General features: G+C 51.6%; 1 protein-coding gene across 1 annotated transcript in view; it reads left to right on the top strand.

Moving 5' to 3' along the window:
• Cdh4 (cadherin 4) overlaps positions 1–24,974 on the top strand; it is a 478,659-nt gene extending 453,685 nt beyond the window's left edge. The window contains exons 9-16 of the mRNA XM_052184496.1: positions 6,735–6,920; positions 10,961–11,214; positions 11,789–11,931; positions 14,518–14,751; positions 16,571–16,804; positions 18,746–18,885; positions 19,582–19,746; positions 21,374–24,974. Coding sequence (XP_052040456.1) covers positions 6,735–6,920; positions 10,961–11,214; positions 11,789–11,931; positions 14,518–14,751; positions 16,571–16,804; positions 18,746–18,885; positions 19,582–19,746; positions 21,374–21,580 — 1,563 coding nt within the window. The 3' untranslated portion in view covers positions 21,581–24,974. The remainder of the gene's footprint in view (positions 1–6,734; positions 6,921–10,960; positions 11,215–11,788; positions 11,932–14,517; positions 14,752–16,570; positions 16,805–18,745; positions 18,886–19,581; positions 19,747–21,373) is intronic.
• The last annotated feature ends 221 nt before the right edge of the window (positions 24,975–25,195 follow it).

The following is a 25,195-nucleotide window of genomic DNA, read 5'->3' on the forward strand; positions in this document are numbered from 1 at the left end:
GGGATTAAAGGTTTGACCAGGTTGCTCAGCCTGGAGAGGCACTGGTGCTTCAGCCAGGGAGGCCCTGAGAAAGCTGGAAGGCCTCTCTCCGGGTTCCGTCTGATTGCTCTACATCTAGCAGACAAGAGGAAGAAAGACCAGATTCAGACTCTAAGGGAAGCAGCCACTGACCCTGACCTGCAAGTGACAGCCCTGGCACAGACATCCTCTGACCTCGGCCTGGATGGACAGCCCTTCTAGAGGGCTGCTGAGCAGTGCTCAGTGTGGCAGCCACCTTCTGTGACAGTGCAGGAACTCTTAGCTGTCAGATTAGTGCCAGTCCCACACTAGGGCCACCCCTGGTCTAGACCAGGCCTTGCCACAGGCACCACAGAAGGTCAGGGAACTCACACAAGGTAGCCTTGTCAGGAGCTGATCCATCACCACACTCAGACACAAACTCACTTGTTTTAACCAGACTTCTATTGCTGTGATAAAACACCAGGACACTTTCTGACCACAGTCCGGCATAAACTCAAGGCAGAAACTGAAGCATGGAGCCCCGGTCAGGAGCCTTGGAGGAACGCTGCTTGCTGGCTCACCCCTCGTGGCTTGCTCAGTTTGCTTTCTCATAGCACTCAGGAGCACTGGTAGCTCAGGGGATGGCACCGCCCAAAGTGAACTATGCTCACCCACATCAGCCATTAATCAACAAAATAGCCCTGCAGACTTGCCTACAGGTAACATGATGTAGACATTTTCTCCACTAAGGTTCTTCTTCCTAAATAACTCTAGCTTGTGTTAAATCGACAAATAACAACAACAATTAATTAATTAATTAATTAAAACAATCAGGACAGCACTCCTGAGCCAGGTGTCAGTGTCATGGGGTCCTGGGATTGTCATACAGAGCTGAGTCCCTCTGCTATGTTAGGGCTACCTGCGCTCCCAGCTATACACCCTTCTGCCCATGCTAGACTGCTGGAGTACAGATATCAGGGTGCAGAAACCACACAACTCTCCTGACTTCAGGACCCTCAGGTGGCAGTCTTTGGATGGTATAGTCACCATGAGAACCAGGCCAAAGGGAAGCCAAAAGATGCAGCTTTGAGCTTCTTCCCAGTAGAGGAGATGACATGCCACAGCGGCCTGAACGGCTTTGAGGAGCACTCCTCAGGAGGACGGTGTTCATCGCAGACAGATGGTATAAGAAGGAGCCTCAGAGGCCCATGTGTGGTGCTCAAAGGCCCAGCCTGCCTTGAAATCCCACCACAAGTCACCTTGCTCATTCCAAGTTGCTCTAAGAAGTCTGTGCTGGTCAGAAAGGACAGGAGACCCTCAGATATCCTGGCTCAGAGGTAGGTAAAGCCAAGAAGCCCCACTCCTGTGTCAGATGGATGAATCCCATCTCAGACTATCTGTGAGGTTGTCTGAGGTCAAGCTGGCAGCTTTGATTCCAAGGTGAGACTCCTGCACCTGCCAGGCCAGTGCCCAGACCTTATAGCACTGCCTGAGGGTGACCACAGTGGGAGACTGCCAGCCACAGAGCCTGCCACTGAGCCTCCATGGTAGCCCAGGGGAGTTTCCTTCACTTCTCTGAAGATGCACCAGTTCTGCCCACGGATCTGAGCTCTGTCTGGCCTGGACCACCGCATACAACCTAACTGAACTCCATCTTCCCTCATACGCATAAGTCACACTGCAAACACCCCAGCGGGTCCCATGCCATCTGTGAGAAGCACACGAGAGGAAGGAAACTCTGGAGTGGACAGCAGCCTCTCTGGGCTGCTACAGACAGAAGCACAGAAACAGTCATTACGAGCCGGCCAGCACATGCTGCTGCAGACAGGCAGCTGGCGGGTCACGCTGGGGCTTAGATGTGGGCTATAATGGTGTGGAGCTTGATCCAGGAGTTGGCCCTGCCTCTGTGCAACCCATGAAGGAAACCCCTGTTTCCCTGGGATGCAGAGGGCAGGGAGGGACGAGCCAGTGGCAATCTGAAGCCTCGTGTGTATGAAACACTTCTCCATATCAAGCACACACCTCCTCTTCAGTACCATCTCCACAGACATTTGTTCATACTCGGGCTCCTGGTGGCCCTTGCCAGGACACCATCTAGATTAGTGGCAAGCAAGCACCCAGGGATACTGTCTTTGCTTCAGAGTGGGAGTGCTACAGGCAGGTTGGCCACACAACACACACGGGCTATTTTTGTGGAGCTTAATTAAGAATAATCAGGCAAAGCTAAAGCAATGCAGGGATTTGCCAGCTCCGAATCCTATTCCCAAGTGTTAATTAAAAATTATTTTCTTCTTGCTCTTGTGCAGCTGCAGTGCCCCCTGGAGGCCAGAGCCCATAACTCATCCAGGGCCATCCTGCCATCAGCAGGACCTCCTGGGGTGGAAAACAACTTCAGATCATGCTTGTCGAGGGAGAATACAATCTACCCCTGTGCACGGACCCCGATGGGCACAGAGGAGCCCTGAGACCCAGCATCTGTGTGTGGCCTTTCTCTAAGCCTTGCCCTGCCCACACATAGCCACCCTTAGCTATTCTTTTTGCTGTGTGACCTGGCTGATGTCCAGACCTCTGTGAGCCCAGAAATCTTGTCCATATTTTACATTTGTATGTGATCAATGCCAAGATGGGAGCATAGCTAGTTCTAAGACACTTACACCTTAACAATAAGCACAGGCTTAACCTGCAGACACCAGACAGTCCTAAGCCCAGACCTTTAGCAGTTAGAGGTGAAAGCAATCACCAAAGCTTTCCACACTGTCCCTCCACAGGGAAAAAAATGGGTTGAATCATTCAGGCCCAGCCTATGCAATATGACTACAGTGATGTTTGCTCTTTGCCTATACAACATGATCTGTCCCCTCATAGGAGTGAGTGACACCCAGTTAACTGATTGAAAGATGGTTAGGTCATGGTGTTCCCAAATAGGTCACCTCCTAGCTAGACACAGGACAGCATATAGCAGGACAGTGACCCTCTGGAGAGCACTCGGCCAGGCTGTGAACATACATGGTATTGGCTCTCTGTTGCCATGACAATGATGTCATTGGTACACAAAGAGGAAACTCCTGTTTTGGTTCACATTTTCAGAGGGTCCCATCCATGGTCACAGGGAACCTATGTGGGTTCAGGCTGCAAATCACAGTGGGGAGCATGAGGAAGACACTGCTCACTTAGTCACCAGAAGTAAAGACAGACAAGAAGAGATCAGGGTCTCCACAGTCCCCTCAGGGGCACAACCCTACCCACTGACCTGACTCCCTCCCGCTAACCCATACCTACCCTAGATTCAACTGTGCCCCTAATACTGCACAGGCTAGAGACCAGGTCTTCAACACCTGGGACTTTGGAAAACTCTTACCCAAACCAGAACAGGTAGCAATTATTTCCCCATTAGCAGAAGTCCACTGAACTTTAGAGCCAAGAATCTGTACCTGTTGCCTCCAAGGTTTGGGGGTTCTTCTAGAAACATCTACCCCAATAACCAAGAGTATAGCATATGCTGTCCTCTGAGTAACCTACCTGCCTGAGACGGCTACTCAACTGTGGGATTAGAACTGGGCTAACCTGGGAACCGTCCATGAGTCTAGCTAGATGGGGCACTGTGGCATCTGCCAGCCTCTCATCCTAGCAGCAAGCACCATGGCCAGCCTCTAAAAGTCCTGAGTTCTCAACTTTTCAACTAAGTGTGGAAACCCGGGAGGAGAGAGAGCTTTTGATCCAGCACAAGTTCCTAGAACTTAAAATTTAAAAATTTAGCATCTTAAAATTGGAATAGACTCTGTACTTTTAATTACACTCAGGCACACAGCCATATATCATTAATTGGGGGCTAGTTCTTCATGCTCTGAGGTGATGACCACAGGGTTAAGCCCATCCCTAACCACCCAGCATCACCTCTACTCCCTCAACCCTCCCTCAGGGTCCACCGTCAGACAGCAGAGGCTTCCAGTGCCTCTGAAGGACCCCACAGACAGGCCAGAATACAGTGAACCAGACCCAGGCCCTGCCCAGCAGGAGACCTGGTGAGAAGGCAGAGACCAGGTAGCTCACAGGAAAAGGTACCCAGGAATGGGACCCACAGCAACAAGTTACCCCTCAGCCTGGAACCAAGACTTCAAGGTCTGTGTCCAAAGAAGCATTTTATGCTCTTTTGGGTCCCTGAACCCCCGCCTGGCCAAGCAGTGTGTGAAGGTGAAGGCGCTGGATTGGAAGAAGGAAGAAAACCAGGGCACCCTGTGTCATCCTGGCTACCCACTAACTAGCTGCTGGCCCACCATAACACCAGTTCCCAAGTGTTATTACTCATGGAGTCGGCCAAGCCTGGGTGCTCACCTAGATGTCTGCAACTTGACAGCCTCAGGCTCACATATGTATGAATAGTTACATTTGTAACTATTGTTACACATGTATTGTAACAAAGATGTTACATTAATGAAACAGTCTATCTATGGTGGAAGGAACCAGACTCCAAGAGTATTCAGAGTCTAGGACCTAGGCTTCTGGTTTCTGAATAGAGCACAGCAGAATTTGTTTTACTGTTATGGCTAGAGAAGCCAGCCTTCAGAGAGCATGTGAGGGAATCTGGACATTCCTGAAGATCTGGAAAAAAAAAACTCTCAGACTAAATAGACACTGGAAATCTGGTCTACAAGAAAACATCTCTCCTAGGATCTGAGAAGTCCTGGATTTAGAGATCTGGATATGTTTATAAGGGAGTTCCCACTGGGATCTGAGAAAAAAAAGCCACCTTTTTTTGTGGGCAGTACCATCGATGCTGAACTGGAGACTACAGTGTGCCAGCAGCCATCTTCCCAATGCTTCCTGACTGCAGATGCAGGGGGACCAGCAACCTCCACGACTTACCAGCCATGATGGCTTGAACCTTCAAACTGGGATCCAAAATAACTCTTCCTTCCTTACATTGCTTTTGTTAGGGATTTAGCCACAGCAGTAGGGAAAATAACTAATACGCCTTCAATGTGTGTGCCACTGGAGACTATTCTTCACAAGGATGCCACACGGGCTGGGTTAGGACAACCCCCAACATCATGCTGACACCTCTTGAGACACGGTTACAGGCTGAGATGCTGGGTGGGGCTAAGAGCCTCAACACATGAATTTGGGTGACATGGTTCTGCCTGCAACACTGCCCCCCAAGTACCTGTGATCTCCCTCCAAGGAAAGTTCCCCATGTCATGAGGTGCAGACACTATGGTAACCCTATTGCTGATGTGGAATGTTGGTGTCAGGAGAAGAGACTCTCACTGTGGAGGTGACCAGCAATGACAGTCTCACCCAGCCACACAGAGGAACCCAGGAGCCAAGTAAGGAAGCCAGACATGGGACATGTGTGTTCACTCTGGGTGAGCTCAGGCCTATTGTTCTCTCTGGGACTGCCTGTGCCCCTCTGTGCTCAATGGCAGAAGGTTTGAAAGTAGGTTTCATCTCCTAGAATTCTCTGGAAACCAGCTGCGCCCCACTTACTTCTCTTGAACTCGCTTCCTAGTACTTCCTGGGGGAACCTTCTGCAGCCTCAGCCTCTTGGCTCCAAGTTAACTAGACTGAATGTGGCTTGAAACTCAAAGGAAGGCGCTACTTTATAGCTACCCTTCGCTTCCACCCATCGTTCCAGTGAAAGGCTGGAAGAGGAAGGATCCAGAACAGCACTGGGGCACCATGGCACTGAGGACACCATGGCACTGAGGACACCATGGCACTGAGGGCACCATGGCACTGAGGACACCATGGCACTGAGGGCACCATGGCACTGAGGACACCATGGCACTGAGGGCACCATGGCACTGAGGGCACCATGGCACTGAGAGCACCATGGCACTGAGGACACCATAGCACTGAGGGCACCATGGCACTGAGAGCACCATGGCACTGGGGGCACCATGGCACTGAGGGCACCATGGCACTGAGAGCACCATGGCACTGGGGGCACCATGGCACTGAGAGCACCATGGCACTGAGGGCACCATAGCATGGGGGCATCATGGCACTGAGGGCACCATGGGGACATCCTTTAGAATACACACAGTGGGTTCCCATCTGATCCTGAATTGACATGACAATTTTTTATCTTGCTCTGAAGTGAATTTCAGGACAGCAGAGCATGTGGACTCAGAGCTGCTGAGCACAGAACCTAGAAGCCAACCCCAGCAGTGGGCCACAGTCAGCAGGGGGCACTTGGATTCCTAAGGCAGACACCCCCTCCTGCACTCCAAGTGAGCCCATGGGGCCTTTGTGGGTGCACACTGCAACCTCACTGTGCCTTAACATTAGAGAGGTTAGCACCTCTGTGTGGTCACTGGCCACAGTGGCTGGTCCCAAGCCACCTGGGGCAGTGACTAGATGGTGGGAGGAGCCAGGGCAAGCCTCTCTCAGAAGCCTCTTGCAGCTGCTCCTCCTAGACTCCTGCTCCTCCCACTCTCCATCACATTTCCCTCCTCGCTACTTGCCAGCGAACCTCTGTGCACATGAGAAAAGCGTGAGCATAGGACAAGAGCTTGCTGCATGGAGGAGATTGTCCTGGGTAGATGTTTGCAGATGGGAGCAGATGCTGGAGAAGCCAGGACTATCCCCCAGCTGTCTCCGCAGTGAAGAGCAGTTGCCCCCATCCACCTAGGACACCCACTGAGAGCAGAGACCCTGGTCCTTGCCAGTGTTGGCACAGAGTCTGGCTCCCCAGGCTCATATGAGGTCCTAATATTCTTTCTTACACTCTGCAGTTTGCAGGAGAGGTCCCCGAAAACCGAATAGAAACAGTAGTGGCCAACCTCACGGTGATGGACCGAGACCAGCCCCACTCACCCAACTGGAATGCCGTCTACCGAATCATAAGTGGGGACCCCTCTGGGCACTTCAGTGTCCGCACAGACCCCATGACCAATGAGGGAATGGTCACCGTGGTAAAGGTAGGTGACTGCTGCCTGCATATCCCCTGGTCCAAGAACAGGAATGTCTACCGGCTGGCTACCTAGGGCTGAGGACCAAGCCATTTGGAGACAACCTCCACAAGGTTGTCTCTCATAACTCAGGCTGGCCTCAGATTTGTGCTGTTGAGGCTGGCCTCAAACTCCTGATCCTCCTGACTCCACCTCTCACCAACCATTGTCCACCAGGAAAGGAAAGATTCTGGGCTTCATGTCCATGCTGGCATTTTCCTGTGAACAAGACCCCCTTCTCATGCGACTATGCACACACCTTGTACAGTGCAGGAGGATGTGCTGTGGCCCTCCTCTCCAGCTTGATGCTAGGGCCTCCCTCTCCAAGGTGCACTTAAGCCTCACTCTTTGAGCCCAAGGGTCATTGAGGAGGGCACCTTAGAAAGTATGTCCAGCACCCTAATTGAAACTGTCAGAGCAAATTTTTTGTTGGCTTCCACATTATAGGTGCCTTTTATCTTTCCTGCCTGTGGATTTTATTGGCCATGGTCTTTCTGGAAGGACTAATGACAAGATTTTTTAGTGTATCATATATAATGTGATTCTGTGTCCCACAAGGACATGAGCCAATAAGCACGGAGAGACCGTTTCCCTCCACAGTTTTAGAGAGCAGCCTGTTAAAGCAAACTGGCCTGGCTTCTGCCTGAGGCCTCCAGGGGGGACCTGGCATTGGCAGCCACTGGTTCTGCAAGAGGAAGACCTTGCCACAGTATGGTACCAGTTCTGGGAGCTTGGTGACACCTGGAGGTTAAATACATAGGAGCCAAGACTAGGCTTGGGGGAGGTTCACAATTTCTGCTCTAGAAGCCTCCGTGAGACCTTTCAAGGAAAGGGTGCAAGTTGCTCTGCCCTGGGTGCTTTGAGAGACTTGCAGCTCATGTGGTTCTGGGTCCAGCCAGGTGACCCTGTGGGCACAGGCCCCACCTATAAAAATGCACCTGTACAGTGTCCAGAAATACAAACTGGGCAGAGGTAGAGCAAGGGAGAGATCAGCTCATTCCCTGCATGTGCAGTCAGACTCACCAGTCATACCTGGGGCCTAAGGAGGCAGACGCACAGCCCAGCCATGCTCCACACCCAGTGACAGCTGGGCGTTGTCATGTGCCATGGAGAAGTGAGATCATGCTCAGAGCTTAGGGAACTGTATATCCACTTATACTTCAAACAAGCATAAAGACCAGGCTTGGGTGAGGGAGCACTCACCAAAGTCACCATCAAGGAGCCAGCAACATCTCTGCCCCATGCCTCCTAGAGCCTTCTAGATTCAGTGCCTCTGTGCAGTGATGATTACCTAGTATATAATTCCTTTCCATGCACAGATAATACTTCACATAGTGGCAGCACTGGGCACCAGGGGCAGGTGATTACAAAATCCAGAAGTAGGCTGGGTTCTGATCTACTTAGCCATAGACTCGGGGGTCAGACCCAGCACGGGGGTTGGCATCTGAAGGTGGAACACAGACAGAAGTGAGAAGCTGGCTCCGCCAGGAAAGCTCTTCCCCCAAACAGAGACCCAGGCAGGCCCACAGTAAGGAACAGGGAGTCATGGGATCTCGGATGGGAATTCCCCAGTAATGGTCAGGCATCACATGCTCTATACCTCTGTCCTATCAGAGAAGCTGAGTTAGTTGGTTATGGATGTTCCCACACTGGGATCTGGCGGCATCTGAGGGAGTGCCCTAGGCCTGTTCTCTCGAGCTTCCCTTGAGGAAACTAGCCAGGAAGGTCCTTCGGGGAGAGGCTGGAGGGCGGTGATATGTGGCTGTCTTGCGTATGGTCATCAAGGCCTGGCCTATGGACTCAGGCCGTGCCAGCCTGAGCCTCCCAAGCTGAAGGATGGGACACTGAGTTCTGCACCATCCGTCTGTTGATGGTAACTCAGGGTCCCAGTTCGTTCTCGTGAGGACCGCTCTCAGCCTCCCATTGGCTAGCACTTGCCTACATTACGACCAGTTGCTCTTCTCAACATCAGGGTCCTGGAAACACCGACAGTACCAGCTCCCCCCCCCAGGACCCCCATACCTGCCTTTAGAACCTGTGACCAGAAGGCAGCAGGGTCTTTGCAGATATAACAGTATTAAAGTTCTTAAAGTTTGAGGTGAGTCTGTGTCAGCCCAGTGCAGCCTCAAAAGCCTTTGAGAAAGGGAGCAAAAAGGTCAGGGGGTGTCTTAGTTAGGGTTTCTGTGGTTGTGATTAAATACAAGGCTGGTGGGGCTGGAGAGATGACTCAGCAGTTAAGAGCACTGACTGCTCTTCTGAAGATCCTGAGTTCAAATCCTGGAAACCACATGGTGGCCCACAACCATCCATAATGAAATCTGATGTCCTCTTCTTGAGTGTCTGAAGACAGCTACAATGTACTCAGATATAATAAATAAATAAATCTAAAAACAAAAACAACAAAAAACAAAAAACAAAGCAAAACAAAACAAAACAAAAAACAAAAAACAAAAACAAAAAAAAACAGGGCTGGAGAGAAGGCTCTGTGGTTAAAAGCACTGGCTGCTCTTCTTCCAGAGGTCTTGAGTTCAATTCCCAGCAACATGGTGGCTCACAACCATCTGTAATGGGATCTGATGCCCTCTTCTGGCATGCAGGTATACATTCAGATAGAGCATTCATATACAGAAAATAAATAAATAAATCTAAAACAAACAAATTTCACCTTAACACATCCCAAGCATAATCTATGATGGAGGGAAGTCAGGATAAGAACCTGGAGACGGTGCTGATGCGGAGGCGGTGGAGGAACCATGCTCACCCCCATTGCTTGCTCAGCTGCCTTATTTCTAACACCTGCCCCGGGTGGCCCCGCCCACAGAGAACTGGGCCCTCCCACATCATTCACCAATGAGGAAGGAGCACCACAGCCCAACCTGGTGGCAGCATTTCGTCAACTGAGTCTTTCCTAAAAGGACTCTAGCTTGTGTCTACCTAAAACTAACACGTAGATTAAGGTGCAAAGACAGAGACAGAGGCAGAAGCAGTTAGAAGCAGGAAGCCACAGCTGGCTCTGAAGAGGGACAGAACCCCACACACCCCTCTCCAGAGTGGACATATATGAGACAAGAGTCACTGGAAGAAACTGGCCCCACCGTGGGACTCTAACCCAGGGATAGACATTTTCCTTCTGCCCCCAGAACTGCATTTCTATTACTTTAAGTCTCTCACTGGGAACGTAAAATCTAACAAGTTCAAGTAAATGTTGAACAAGTAAATGCTTGAACATTGCTGTTCGGCTTGGTTTGGTTTGGGCTTTTGAGATGACCCAAATTCCTGTGTATTCCAGGCTGACCTCAAGCTTGCAGACTTCTTCCTGTCTCGGTCTCCTGACTGCTGGGGTTGCAGGCGTGTACCACTGTGCCCAGCAGAAACTAACTTTTACTTGGTTTAGTTGGGGGTCAGGGGAGGTGTGTGCTACTCACGCAGGAGGCGGTAAGAGGAAGGCTTGCAGGGGCTGGTGGTCTCCTCCGACCTTGGGGACTCTGGGGATCAAACTCATCATCAGGCATGGCGGCAGGTGCTGTTACTCATGGACCCATCATGCCCCTCCCCCAACCCAAATCAACCTTTGGACACCATTACTCTCAGCCCTCACTTGTATCTCCTGAGCTTCCTGTGACTGCAATGACTCTCGAGACCCTCAGCTCACTTGTGCCTGCCCACACAGTAATCAAGGAATTCTTGAGAATCCATGAAGCCAGGCATGGAGACAACATACCTGTAACCACAACACCCGGGAAGCTAAGGCAGAAAGATCGATGCCCCCAAGAAACCCAGTTTCTGCCTTATCCGGGAGTAGGGCTACTAGTAAGAGACCCTTTACCCCAACGTCTCTCCTCTCATTGGCCAGAACTCAGAAGAAGCCAGAGACAGGAGTCTGCTATGAAGGGACAGTAGAAACCAGGCCCCCATACAAAGCAAGGCAGGGAGGGTCTAAGAGACTGGGCAGTAGGAACGGCCAGCCCCACCTCTGTAGGAAGCCCCAGTTAACCTGTCCCTTCTTCTAGGCAGTGGACTACGAGCTGAACCGTGCCTTCATGCTGACTGTAATGGTGTCCAACCAGGCACCCCTGGCCAGCGGGATCCAGATGTCCTTCCAGTCCACAGCGGGGGTAACCATCTCTGTCACCGATGTCAATGAGGCCCCCTACTTCCCCTCCAACCACAAACTGATCCGCCTGGAAGAGGGTGTGCCCGCTGGGACGGCACTCACCACTTTTTCCGCAGTGGACCCTGACCGGTTCATGCAGCAAGCAGTGAGGTGAGTCTTCAGCATAGCCTGGCCCTGTCTGACCCTCAAGGAAGGATCCACTCCTGTGTACCACACAGAAGAGTCCCAAAATGCCCAAAGAAGCCTGAACACCAGGAAGCCAGAAGAGAGGAGGGCAGGGGTGACATGCCCAGACCTGAAGCATTGGCTTATCTAGAAGCATCCCACCCCAGAGAGTCACCCAATAGGATAGCCTTGGGCATCAGGGACCAATGTCACCATCTCCAGGCTGACAAAGAAGATGTTTAGACTGTGGAGTCAGGGCAGGTCACAGCTTGAGCAAGCTGCTTAATGTCTCTGTATCTCAGAGTACCCACCCACTTGCAAAATTTAGGTGATGCAGGCACAGCCCTCTGGAGTCCTCCAGCTTCTAAGACCACCCACCCCAGGGACATGACTGCTATGGCTTGTCCCTCTGTAGGAGGGCACAGAGGTGCATGAAGCCTCTGAGCACTCTGGGAGGACAGAAATGCCACCAGGCTATGGTCCAGGATGCTGCACCGAGGATGTTGGCTGGGAGAGGAGCCCTGGGGCCTTGAACTTGCCTCTGGTCTCCTGTCCATAGGTACTCGAAACTGTCTGATCCTGCCAACTGGCTGCACATCAACACATCCAATGGGCAGATCACCACGGCCGCAGTCCTGGACCGAGAGTCCCTCTACACCAAGAACAATGTATACGAGGCCACCTTCCTGGCTGCTGACAACGGTGAGTCCCCCTCCAGGGAGGCCCTGCTTCCCATAGCAGCTTCCCATGTCCTGGGTTTGTGGGCAAGGGAGGGTGCTGGTGAGAAGGTCATTGGCACCCAGAGAGCCACAGAGAGGTCTGGAGGGCTGGGTGGAGGGAAATCTGTACAGACAGCCATGAATGCCTAACATTGCCCCCATCCTGCATCTCCCTATCATGCAAACCTCAGGAACTTCAATTACTCCCCTAACCAACCTGCTTATTCATTTACCTGCCTGTGTCCCCAGTGTTCCAACTGTCCCTCATTCACTTGTGGCTCCAGGGTAATTATGAACCAGCCAATGTAGTGGCAGATGGCTAGTCTAGCCTGTATTTCCTAGCTTCTCAGCTTCCCCACGTATGAACTGGGATAGAGAGAACTGATCTCCAACACTGTTAGCTGGCACCCTAGCCAGGAAAAGCAAGAAGGCCCATGTCTACCCTAGCCCTGAGACTCTGGCAGCGAGGGAGGGCACTAGGTGGGCACCAGGCAGGCAGCCAGAGGAGTGGAGCAGGAGGGATGCTGGTCATCCTGAGGAAGACAGCACAGGTTCTCAGGAGGCTTCAGAGGGCTATGGTCCAAGAACAGAGGGAACCTTTGGCCAAGAGGCCCATTTCAAGACCCCCCTCCCCAGCACCCTGAGCACTCTCATGGGTTCTGGATGGTGGTGGTTAGTCGGGTGTAAAGGAGATTCTGAGCAGACCTCCATTGCTTTGGGAAGAACCCTGGTCCCTCTGGGCCTCGGTGTTTTTCTCGGCAGAATGGGAGAAACCTAATTCTCTGACAGGTATGTCGCTTGAGAGTGGTGGCAGGCCTGTGAGTAACCCAGAGTCCATGTTCTCTGTGCTCTGACCACAGCAATCCTGTCACTCAGAGCCCACTGAAGGCCAGGCACCTACCTGGAGTCCAAAGAGACAAGCCTCATCTAGCAGAACTCACTGAGGGTCTGGTGCCCAGGTTAGAAGAGACCAGGCCCCTGTCTGGCAAAGCCTCTTTCTCAGTAGAGGTCACTTCAGCTGTGGCGTAGCAGTCAACAAGACTGAGAGGAATTTTCTCTCACATTAAGGAGATCTAGAGCGGGGGCATAACTCAGTGATGCAGCACTTGCCTGGCAGGTGTGAGGCCAAGTTCACTCCCAGTCTGCAAAAGGGTCATGGGAAGAGGAGGGGAAGGTAGAGGAGGGGAGGGGAGGGGTACCCAGACCCGTGATATGTACCTTAATCCAGTTATTCAAGAGACTGAGACAGGAAGATCATGATCTCAAGGAGCCTGGGTTATATAGCATGTTCCAAGCCAGCCTCAGAAATTAAGAAAGCAAAGTCTGGAAGTCAGGGTGAGATTTGATAACCAGACCCATCCCACTCACACCATGTTCAAGCTATGCCACAGCCTGGTCCAGGATGGACACCCCAGGCATCGTGACCACATCCTGGCAAACAGGAAGTGCAGGAAGCATGCTGTGCTCACCCGTGTTCTCCTGGGGACTTCCAGGAAGCACCACACGAGGTCTCTGCATAGACTTAGGCACAGGACCACATCTAGCTGGAAATGTAGCCTCCGGTGGACAGCGAGAACCTGAGGTAACACTTAGGCTTCTAGTTCTTTTCTTGAAGAGAACAGAGAAGAGAAGACAAGGACGGTGGTGGGATGGGGGAACCCAGGCCATTGAATGGGGGTGCGGTGGGGAGAACCCAGGCCATTTTAGTAGCAAGAGGAGCTGGGAGAGTGGGGGAAGCAAGGGAAAGGAGGAGGAGTTCTGCTCTTGGAAGGATCATGTGCAAAGGCCCCAAGGCAGGGCTATATGGTGGGTTCTTGGGAGAATGATGCAGCTGAAACCTCAAGAGGGAGCATTCCTGTGGCGGCAAAGCTGATCCCACAGAAAGTGAAAGGCTGAGAAACCTTAACCCTATCCAACTGGATCCCCCAGGCCCTGTGCTCCTTGTGGTCCACCAAGTTGGCTGTACAGGCACTGGAGAGATGGATAGATGGATGGATGGATGGATGGATGGATGGATGGATGGATGGATGGGTGGATGGATGGGTGGGTGGATGGATGGGTGGATGGATGGATGGATGGATGGATGGATGGATGGGTGGATGGATGGATGGATGGATGGATGGATGGATGGATGGACAGACAGACGGACAGATGGATGGATGGATAGATAGATAGATGATAGATAAATGCTCTAACAGAGGACCCGGGTTCAAATGCCAGTATCCACATGGCAACTCACAACTATTTGCAACCCTAGTTCCAGGGGTCCAGCACCCTCTCCTGGCCTCTGTGAGCACTGCACAAGTGTGGTGCAGAGACATACAGGCAGGCGAACCATCCATACACACAGAGCTAAAAGTACAAATCCCCAAAATAATTTTTAAGTTAGCCGTACAACCTATGATGAGCGCCCAGCCTTTCTGAGAACCACCTTGTAGGAGAGAAGGCATTCTCTCCTACAGCAGATGTCATATCAACTCCAGTGTGGATGTGTGTCTCACTAAGGACTTCACACATCTGTCTGTCCTGTGTATGGCCCTGCGTGCTCACACCCCTTTCTGTCCCGCAGGGATCCCCCCAGCCAGCGGCACTGGGACCCTGCAGATCTACCTCATCGATATCAATGACAACGCACCACAGCTGTTACCCAAGGAGGCACAGATCTGTGAGAGGCCCGGCCTCAACGCCATTAACATCACCGCAGCCGATGCCGATATGGACCCCAACATTGGCCCCTATGTCTTTGAGTTACCCTTCATCCCCACGACTGTGAGGAAGAACTGGACCATCACCCGCCTAAATGGTGAGCCCACCCAGCAGTACCCTAGCCACAGGCAGAACCAGGATCTAGGATCCAGCCAGTGATCCGTCACCAATGAACAGTAGCTACGGAGATGGGAGACAGTCCCCACCTCCCAGACGGTTCACACACAAGGCCGGAGATATAGCCCTGTTTGTCTGTGTCTCCACCACAAAGCTATTTATTTGTTCCAAATGTCTCCCTGTTCTAGAAAGAGTCTAGCTCCACCATCTAGCTGGCAGCCATTGCAGGTTGACTGGCCCCTGGAGACTGCAGCCCTTGGGAGGCACCTGTCCTGTATGGCCAATGCTAGGAGCCTTACACCATCCTAGAGATGTAATGCCTGTTTGTGCTTCCACCGCTGCCAGTTCTTCAGGCCTTTGCCAACACGTCAGGGTGTTGCTTCAGTAAGCAAAGCTACTGCTGCCCTCTGCCTCTGGGCTCCTGGTGGAAAACGTCCTCATGCTCTCTGAGGTTTGGGATCTGGTTCAATGGCTTCGCCTTTGTTCTTTGGGATAGGTGGGTTTGGGGGTTTTTTGTTTTTGTTTTTTAAAGATTTATTTAGTATATGAGTACACTATAGCTGTCTTCAGAAGAGGGCATCAGATCCCATTACAGATGGTTGTGAGCCACCACGTGGTTGCTGGGAATTGAACTCAGGACGTCAGTCAGTATGCTGAATGGTTGAGCCATCTCTTCAGCCTGGTTTTTGGTTGGTTGGTTGGTTGGTTGGTTGGTTTGGGGTTTTTGGGTTTTTTTTGTTTTTGTTTTTTTTTTTTGGTTTTGGTTTTGGTTTGGTTTTGGTTTTTCCTTTTTTCTAATTGATTTTATAGAATTCTATTCAGGAAATCATTTCTTTTGTTTGTTTGTTTGTTTGTTTGTTTGTTTGGATTTGGTTTTTTTGAGACAGGGTTTCTCTATATAGCCCTGGCTGTCCTGGAACTCACTCTGTAGACCAGGCTGGCCTCGAACTCAGAAATCTGCCTGCCTCTGCCTCCCAGAGTGCTGGGGTTACAGGCGTATGCCACCACCGCCCGGCCAGGAAATCATTTCTTCATCCTAAATACTGACTTGCTTTTGGTTCTGATATAGTTGATGTTTTAGCTTTGTGTATCATTGTATGGGTGCAGTACACATATGTGCAGATACATACATGTGTGTGTGTGTATGTGTGTCTGTGTGTGTGTCTGTGTGTGTGGGTGTATATCTATGTCTGTGTGTCTGCATGTGTGTATATATATATATATATATGCATGATACATGTGCATACATATATATATACACATATATATGTGTATGGTATGTTGTGATATGTGATGTGTGTATGCATATGTGTGTGTCTGCATGGTATGTTATGATGTGTGTGCATATGTGTACATTGTGTGCATGATGTATGTACATGTCTCTCTGTGTGTGTCCACATATGTACATATGTGTACATGATGTGTGTACATGAACATATGTATGGTATGTTGTGAGGTGTGATATGTAGGAATATGTGTACATTCCAAGCAGGATGTACATACATGCGGATGTATGTGTCTGCATGTATACATATGTGTGCATATGTGTACATTGTATATATGATGTATATATATATGCACATGTGTGTGTTTGTGTGTGACCACATGGTATATTATATTGTGTGTGCATATGTGTACATTGTATATATGATGTACATATGTGTGTGTGAGTGAGAGAGAGAGAGAGAGAGAGAGAGAGAGAGAGAGAGAGGGATTTTTCCTCTCAGTGCTTGCCTGTGGAAGTCTTCCTTGGGAAGGACAGCTGTCCATTGTCTGCATGTTGCTGTTCCTCACTCCAGGTGACTATGCCCAGCTCAGTTTGCGCATCCTGTACCTGGAAGCAGGGGTGTATGACGTCCCCATCATTGTCACAGACTCTGGCAACCCTCCGCTGTCCAACACATCTGTCATAAAGGTCAAGGTGTGCCCGTGTGATGAGAACGGAGACTGTACCACGGTCGGTGCAGTGGCTGCCGCCGGCCTGGGCACGGGTGCCATCGTGGCGATCCTCACCTGCATCGTGATCCTGCTAAGTGAGTGTTGGCACGTGCTCAGTGCGTGACATCTCTGGGACCACAAACGGTCCCACTGTGGGAGGAGGTGACTCAGGCAGAGCTGGGGCTGGTGTGCTCCTCTGAAGCCACAGGGGACAAGGATGAAGAATAGGAACATAGTCAGTGGGGTGAATGGACCTACTCTCCCTCTCCAGCCTGCAGGGAGTATGAAGCCAGAGATCAGTACACAGGTGTCCCTGTGGCCCTAACAGAGAGTGTGGCACGTCCCTTCTTCCATGATCTCCCTCCATATGTCTCCTCAGGTGGCATGAGATGCCAGCTGCACAGCTGCCTCTCTGGCCACTCAATCTGGCGGAAAGCGGCCCAAGGTTTCCGGTTTCTGCTTCGATGCTCAGAGTGGACTTCTCACTCTCTCTCCAGCTCCCTGCCCACAACATGAGCCACATCAAGAGGTCCCTTGGCTACCACCTTGTCCTATGGTTGAAAGGAATGCTATCTGTCGCTTGCAGGGGTCGTCTGGCCTCTGAGCCTACGCTAGCTGCAGCCTTTCTTATCCCAGAAATAATCAATCAAACCACTTGATCAAACTGGCTACCCTTCAGACAGCCTGCAACCCTTCCCTCCACACAAGGTGTCTGTCTGTTGACACGCACCCTCCCCTCCCTGTGCCATGGAGTGCTTGACTGCCACCTTCTTCTCCATGTCTAAAGGTGGACAGATGGCAGAGGCTGCAGGGAGCAGGGAGCACACCTGGAGGGACACCTTCATGATAATTGGAGTCCCTTGCCTTAGATTCATAGGACTCCTGCCCTCAGAACCCAGACAGGAACAGAGACATATCCAGGAGGACCATGCAAAAGCTGAGGCTCCAGAGATGAGCAGAATGCCTCAGACAAGTGGCCCGGGCAGGTGGCAAAGGAGGCACATCCACACATAATTTCTTATTTTGCACCCAAGGCCTTTGGATTAAAGGACCTCTGGGATCCCTCCCTAGTCAGCCTTCCTTCCTAGGATGCATATACACACATCATGCACACATATGTACACATGCAGACACACAGAGAGACACACATATGCATGTGTATATGTCACACACACAATGTGTACATATGCATACACATCACACGCCTATCCTGGTGTGCTCCTGGGAGTGGTGGGCAAGGGGGCTTCCACTCACCCCTGGCCTACCACTGGAGGCTCTTTCTGGGCAGCCCCCTCCCTAATCTCCTCCTGAGGGCATCATCCCACCATGGCTCCTGCCTAGAACATAGTACCCTAAAACCCTCCCCTTTGCCTTCTGGACCCAAAAACCTCACCTTGAAATAGTTCTGAGGAATGACGGTCTCTCAGCTCACCGTCTCTATTGTCCTCCCAACCATCAAGTAATGGCATTTGTGCTCCATCAACTACATCCATAAAGAAGAAACTAACCCAAAAGGCCATTTGCAACCCCAGGTTCCACATCTGTATATGCAATCAACTGCAGATAAAATATTCACAAAGAGAATTGCGTGGCAGAGGCCTGGAGAGATGGTTCAGTAGTAAGATCACTTACTGCAGAAGCATAAGGGCCTGAGTTCAAATCCTAAGACCCCCCCAGGCATAGCTCTGCACACACCTGTAACCCCACTGTAAGGTACAGAGATAGGATTACTGAAGTTTACATATGAGCAGCCAAGATCCAGGTACAGTGACAGAGCCAGTCTCAGAGGAATACAATGCGAAGGGAAAGTTCAGGACACAGACATCCTCCTGTGACCTCCATTCTGTAGCTGGGACTTAGCATGCACATGTATGTGCATACACCTGCTTTGTAGATGAACACAGAACACACATGCATCTAACCATCATATGCCCATGATATGCCTTGACATGCACACAGTCATGCCTATGCACACATATGCACAGCCGTGCCCAGGTGTGCACACACTGCTCACAGCGTCGCTCCTCCTCTCACAGTCATGGTCCTGCTGTTCGTTGTGTGGATGAGGAAGAGGGAGAAGGAGAGACACACAAAGCAGCTGCTCATTGACCCTGAGGACGATGTGAGGGACAACATCCTGAAGTACGACGAGGAGGGTGGTGGTGAGGAAGACCAGGTGAGCGATTGTCCCACAGGCTCGGTGGGGCTCGTACTGGGGTTTTAGCCTTGCATGTCTTGTCCTGTTCCTTATGGAAAGGTATTGCATAGTCATTTCCAGAGACACAGATCTGGGTAGACTGCAGCCTCTCCCACGTGTGTGCTCAGGCCTGGGCTGACTGTCCTCATCCTCTCACCAGATCAGTCCTCCTCACAAGATCCTCCCTTTCCAGCCACCATCCCAACCCACTGCTGTCCTGTGCCCTAAAGGAAGCAGTCCAGAATCTTCTGGGAGTCAACAACACCCACCTACTGAACACTCCTGGTGGGGGGCGGGGCTCTCTGACCAGGATGGGGAGAGTACACAGAGATACCTCAGCAAGGAGGACCCAGCCCTTTTCTGTCATTGCTAAAGGTACAGGTGGCTGGCTGCACAAGGCTGCTGGGCTGCAGGCAGCAGGGCCACTTGCAGGGGGCAGGAAGGAGGCCCAGGCCCCCACAGGGCAGCTGACTGGTGTAGAGGCTGTGGCGGCCCTGAGGTCAGGCAGGGCAAATGGAGAAGAGGCAGGCCTAGGGGATAGAATAGGACAGTGTGCTTGGAGACTGGCACAGTGGCACTCTCCAGGCAGGTGACAAAACTGAGTGAGGTGTTCCCAGCACTCTCCTGCTGCCCCCACCCTCCTGTTGCCCTGACTCACTCTGTCTCCATCCGCAGGACTATGACCTCAGCCAGCTGCAACAGCCAGAAGCCATGGAGCATGTGCTGAGCAAGGCCCCTGGAGTGCGGCGGGTGGATGAACGGCCAGTAGGTGCTGAACCCCAGTACCCGGTCAGGCCTGTGGTGCCACACCCAGGAGATATTGGAGACTTCATCAATGAGGTAGGAATCTCGGGAGAACCTGAGCAAAAGCATCTCCTTTAAAAGTGTATCCTGTACACATGCGCACGCACACATACACACACACACACACATGCATGCATGCACACACACACACGCACACACACACATGTGCACACACGTGCATGCACACATGCACATGCGCGAGCGTGTGCTCACACACACACACACACACACACACACACACACACACAGAACTTGTGAGGAGAGGTGGCTCAGACTAGGACTTGAGGCCAGGCCTGTTCTCCTGCTTCTGGCCTTGAGCACAGCTACTTGTGCTCAGCTACTGGCCTGAGTCAGCTACTTTTAGGAGGCCTAAGACTCTCAGCAGGTACTCAGTGGGAATTAGGGGCCATTGGGGCCCCTATGCCTACAATGGGGTGACAGCAGGAAGAACTGTTCTCAGGAGAAACAGGACACACTAAGCCAGTGCAGCTGCGAATGGCCTTCCCAGCCCACATTGGAGCCCTGGTACCCAAGCGAACTGACCTGCATGTCTCAGCTCTCTGCCACCTCTGCTCCCTGTCCCCATCACAACACGAAGGTGGAAACCCAAGCATCCCACAGAGCCCTTTCAGCTGCTGGCTGCATTAAAGACCCAGCAACAAGGCCCTCACACAGCGGAGAAGCTTAGTCTCTTACAGCTGAGCCAGGAAAGGCCGGCTGCATGTCACACCACACCCCTGCCTCTTACAAAGTCTTCAAGTAGGAATTGAACAACTGCAAGACAGGACAATTTGGGGTTTGTTTTTGGTTTGGTTTGGGTTTGAGTTTGACTTTGGTTTCTTGTTTTTGTCAGATGGAAGCCTGGAACCTAGGCTGTAAACCAAACCTGCTCCTGCTCCTAAGCCCAATTCTAGCCCTAACACCAGCCCAAACCATAGCTATCCTCATACTAGGCATAGAATAGCTGTGGCTCTAACCCTAACCCTAGTTTTACAAACCATCCTTAGCATTACCCCTAAGCCTAGCTTTGAGCCCTAACATTGATCCTGACGCAAACCTAATGCTAAACAAACCCTAGAATAGCAGCAAGTCCTACCTTAGGCCTAACATTAGCCCTAGCCCTGGCCCCAGTCCTAGCCCTGAGCTTCTCCTAGGACTAACCCTGTTCCAACCCCTGGTGGGACAGAAGACTGCTCACACAACCCAGTCCAGTCCCCAGCCTTATTCCTGGTGGAGCTGCCAATGGACTGAGCTTCCTTCCCTTACACTCTGCGCTATTGTTGTTTAGATTTATATATTTTATCTTACGGGTATGAAGGTTTTGCCCGCATGTGTGTCTGTGTGCCATCTGTGTACAATGCCCACAGAGGTCAGAAGATTGAGGTCATCTCCCCTAGAACTGGAGTTACGGGTGTTTGTGAGCTGCCATGTTGGTACTGCTGGAGAGCCATCTCCCCAGCCCGTGTCTGTCCTTATTTGGTGCCCGGAAATATCCTACAGATAAACACAGGCAGTGATTATTGAGTGCCCACTGTATGCAAGATCCTGCCCTGTCCCCCTCTTCCCATCCTACCCATTTGCATGGGTCTGTCCTCTGTTCTGACAGATCGCTGGGCTGACACAGCACACACACCTAACCCCCCCCCATCTCTGTGATCTCCAGGGACTTCGAGCTGCTGACAACGACCCCACCGCACCCCCCTATGACTCCCTGCTAGTCTTTGACTATGAGGGCAGCGGTTCTACTGCAGGCTCCGTCAGCTCCCTGAACTCCTCCAGCTCCGGGGATCAAGATTACGACTACTTGAATGACTGGGGGCCCCGGTTCAAGAAGCTGGCAGACATGTATGGGGGTGGCGAGGAGGACTAACCAACCTCACCGCCAACACGAGAAGGGCACTGGAGGCCGAGCAGCAGAACTGAGGGGAGGTGCCAGCGCTGTCTGGTGTCGACAGGTCCCTCCCTGCTGCTGTCCCCCGTGTGGAGCTCTGTAGTATGGACACAGGCCACCGGGCACCCACCATCACTGCGGCATCTCGGTAGCCACAGCCACTTACCGCGAAGGGAGAGCCAGAGGCACAGCCCTAACTTGAATTTCTAACCACAAAAGCACTGTTAAAACAAACAAACAAACAAACAAAAAACAAAAGTGCCTTTTGGTACATGACAGATTCCCTAACTCAGGAGTGACTGAAAGAGGAGAGACAGCCCGAGGCCCCCATCTCTGTATACCCTGCCCCACAGCCCCAGCCCCATCTGGTATCTTCTGAAGGCAACAAGCAAGGAGTGGGAGACAATGTGTCTTTTTTTAAAAAAAGCCTTTTATTAAGAAAAAGAAAGTAGGTAACTTATTTGCAAAAAATAGTATGGAGTTCAAATCTCAACAGCTTTTGTTATGCACAGCCAGGGTCTCCTGAGCCCCTTGGGCTCCCCAAGGCTGTTAGGTGAGGATGGGGCTTTCCAGCACCAAAAAAAAAAAACCCTGGGCTAGCCCAACCCCATCAGCAGAGCCACTGTGTGTGGACCCAGCTTTCGCCTGCATTTGTGCCCTGCCCCGACCTACTGTAAACAGCTGGGGCAGATGTGATCCCCTGGAGGCCTTCCTGGAGTGCTCACCTCTCTGCTTGGCCACTGCCGCACCCTCGCACCACCATAAAGCCTCTCTCGGGACCAGCTGCTGTCCCCAATGCCACCGAGGTCCCTCTTTGCTTTGGTCCAGGACAGTATGTTGTCTAAGAAGCCACAGCATCCTGCAAACCCCTGGCTCAGCCCTCCACTCTTCAGGATGAGACCCTGAGAGATCCATCGCCATCACAAGCTCCCCTCAACGGAACCCCTGAACGCTCTCAACACACTCCCTAGGCTGTGCAGAAGGCAGAGAGCAGAGCCTGGCCAGACTCGGGCAGCTGCTTGGCCTCCCTGGGCCCGTTTAACCCAAGCTCCTGCCCGGTGCCATGAACTGCTGTGGATGTCAGGACCTACCAAGTGGCCAGTGAGATTATCTTGCTATGCCCATGTGACCACAGATATTCTGGCTTGGACCAATGTTTCTGTTGTTCTCTGGAGCTGGTGGGGCACTTTACCATGGCCACTTGACACAGGACAAACAGAGCAGGGTGACCACTTCTGTAGGACAGCAGATAGGCTGTGTACAAGGTTCTACAGGAGATGGCAAAGCTACCCTTTCCACTGGAGGGGAAAACAAACGTAGGACATTCACATGTCTGGGCCCAAAAGAGCCCCGGGACGGGGCAGAAAGGCAGGCACTGAAGGGGCACCCTGTGCCAAGTCTTCCTGGCTTACCCCATGCTACAATACACTCCCCAAAAAAGGGATTCATCCTGGCCTTGGTGTCTGAATCTTCTTGGGGAGACCGCGGAAGTCCCAGCATTGATGAAAAATAAGTTTCTTCCAGATCTTTAACCTGTATCTACTACTGGGGGGCCAGGAGGGCTTCAAAAGGGCTGGGGGTGCCCAGGAGATAGCATGCTCCCCAGCCAGAGGTCTCTGATTCATGTCTCCTCTTAGCTTCTTTACCCTGTGGCTAGATACCCTTTTCCAGCCGGCTTTGGCCTCAAAGACGGACCTGAGTGAACTCACGGGTGCCCAGCTCATGGGTATGTCCCATTGGATGTCAGGGTTCTTTCCCAAACCAAACCCATCCCCACCTCTGAACTCCTGAACTTGAGCTTGGGCTGCAAGCTCAGCAGTGTCTACCCTTACTCCTAACACAGCTGTCCCAGGAGGGGGATGAATAGGGGCCTCTGTAGCTTCCTGGGAGTCCCCCTGCCTACAGCTAGGACAGCAGAGCTCATGAAGGGGTTTGGGAGGGCTGTCCTATGCAAATTGCTCGAATCGGCAAACAATTCTGGTTGGTGCTGAGCTTGGCCTGGCTACTGGTGGGATTGTCTGTGGGTTAGGGCTGGTGAATTGAAAAGTTTTCTGGGGTTTGATTTTAGAAAAACCCAAGAAGGTTCTTGGAAGCGTGCATATATTTGGTAGCACGGTAGCCAAGAACTCTCCTGAAATCCCAAGGTTTTCTTAGAAGCCTGGGATGGGGGGGTACCAAATCCATCAGTCACCTGAAGGAGTCTCTCCTGCCTCCATCTCCTTCTCCCCATCCCCAAGACCCCTGTCACTGCCAGGCCCTTGCAGGAACATCCATGGGATTTCCTAAAAGCTGGACAGCTTGTCCCTTTCACCCTACACCCCAATCAGCCCCTAGGGCTAAAGGAAAAGAGGGTTCTACACACACACACCCCAGACCCATCATGGAACTCTGTTCCCAGGCCAACAAGTTAGCATTAGCCAAGCATACAGTCAGTGTCAAATGTTTCTCTTCTGTAGCTTGTAGATACGTGTCTGCAGGCAGGGCCCAGCCAACCTAGGCTGGTGGCCATCTCTGTGCAGTAAGAGGGTGTGGTTTGGCTCCTTTAAGGAGAAACCTATACCACTGGCTTGGAAGAACACCTGGCCATAGCCAGCCTTGGTCACACCTGACTCCCGGCCAGCAGCTTTTCTCTCTCATGCCTTTCAGCACATCCAAAATGCTGGGTCTGCCATCAAGTGTCAGAGTAATGACCAAAAGTCAGGCCCTCAGAGATGCCTCAGTTTCCCCATAGTGAGTATGTGGTCTGTTGAGATGACATCTCTGTGCTCTCTAAGGTAAATGGGGACGTCTCTATTTCCACCCACACTGAAAGGCAAAACCAAAAACTCACAGCAGAATCGCTGTGCACAGAGTGCTGGGTGTGGTCGTACACACACCGCATACCTAGCTGCTCTGCCTGCCACACTAGTCGGCTAGTGGAAGTCACCTCCGTCTACACTGGGGACGCATCTTGCTTTTCCTTCCTCTCCTGTTTTCCATTCTGATTTATTTTCTGCATGTTTATTTTTTTTGAAAATGGACAAATGTATAGCAGCCCGCATGACCGTGGTTGTTTCGGGAAAGATACCGGAGTATGATGTGTTCACGCTGCAGCTCTGAGGCGCCATGCGGTGAGACAGACGTTCCGACTTTTTTTGTAACCGTCAACAGCACAAATATTTTGTATTGTCGTTTGTATCATTTTGTACCGAAAAAAAAAAAGAAAAAAAACAAAAACAAAAAGGGAAGAGAGTTGATGTTTTCGATGTGTTTTTAGTGCCAGGCAGTCTTGGTTCCGAAGGGAACGGTGGCTTTGCGGAATTGTCGTGTCCAGGGGTGGAGTCAGGCGTTAGCACGCTGCTCCAAAGGAATAAATAAAATCCCCTTTGAAATAGTCGGCCTCCGGCTTGCTTATGTTCTTCCACAAATTCCAGGGATCTGACAGAGTCGTGGCTGTGGGCAGGTGACCTGAGGGCAGGTAAATCAAACACAGAGTTAGATGTACTCCACAAAGATGTTTCTCCCCTGTGAAAACGCAAGGAAGTCTGCTTAGTCAGAGAGCACTTTGTTCTGGTTTCGGCGCTGGTTGTTAAATCCGGGGCCTCTCATATGCTA

Source organism: Apodemus sylvaticus, chromosome 5, assembly GCF_947179515.1.
Source record: "Apodemus sylvaticus chromosome 5, mApoSyl1.1, whole genome shotgun sequence".
NCBI classification, from domain to species: Eukaryota; Metazoa; Chordata; class Mammalia; order Rodentia; family Muridae; genus Apodemus; species Apodemus sylvaticus.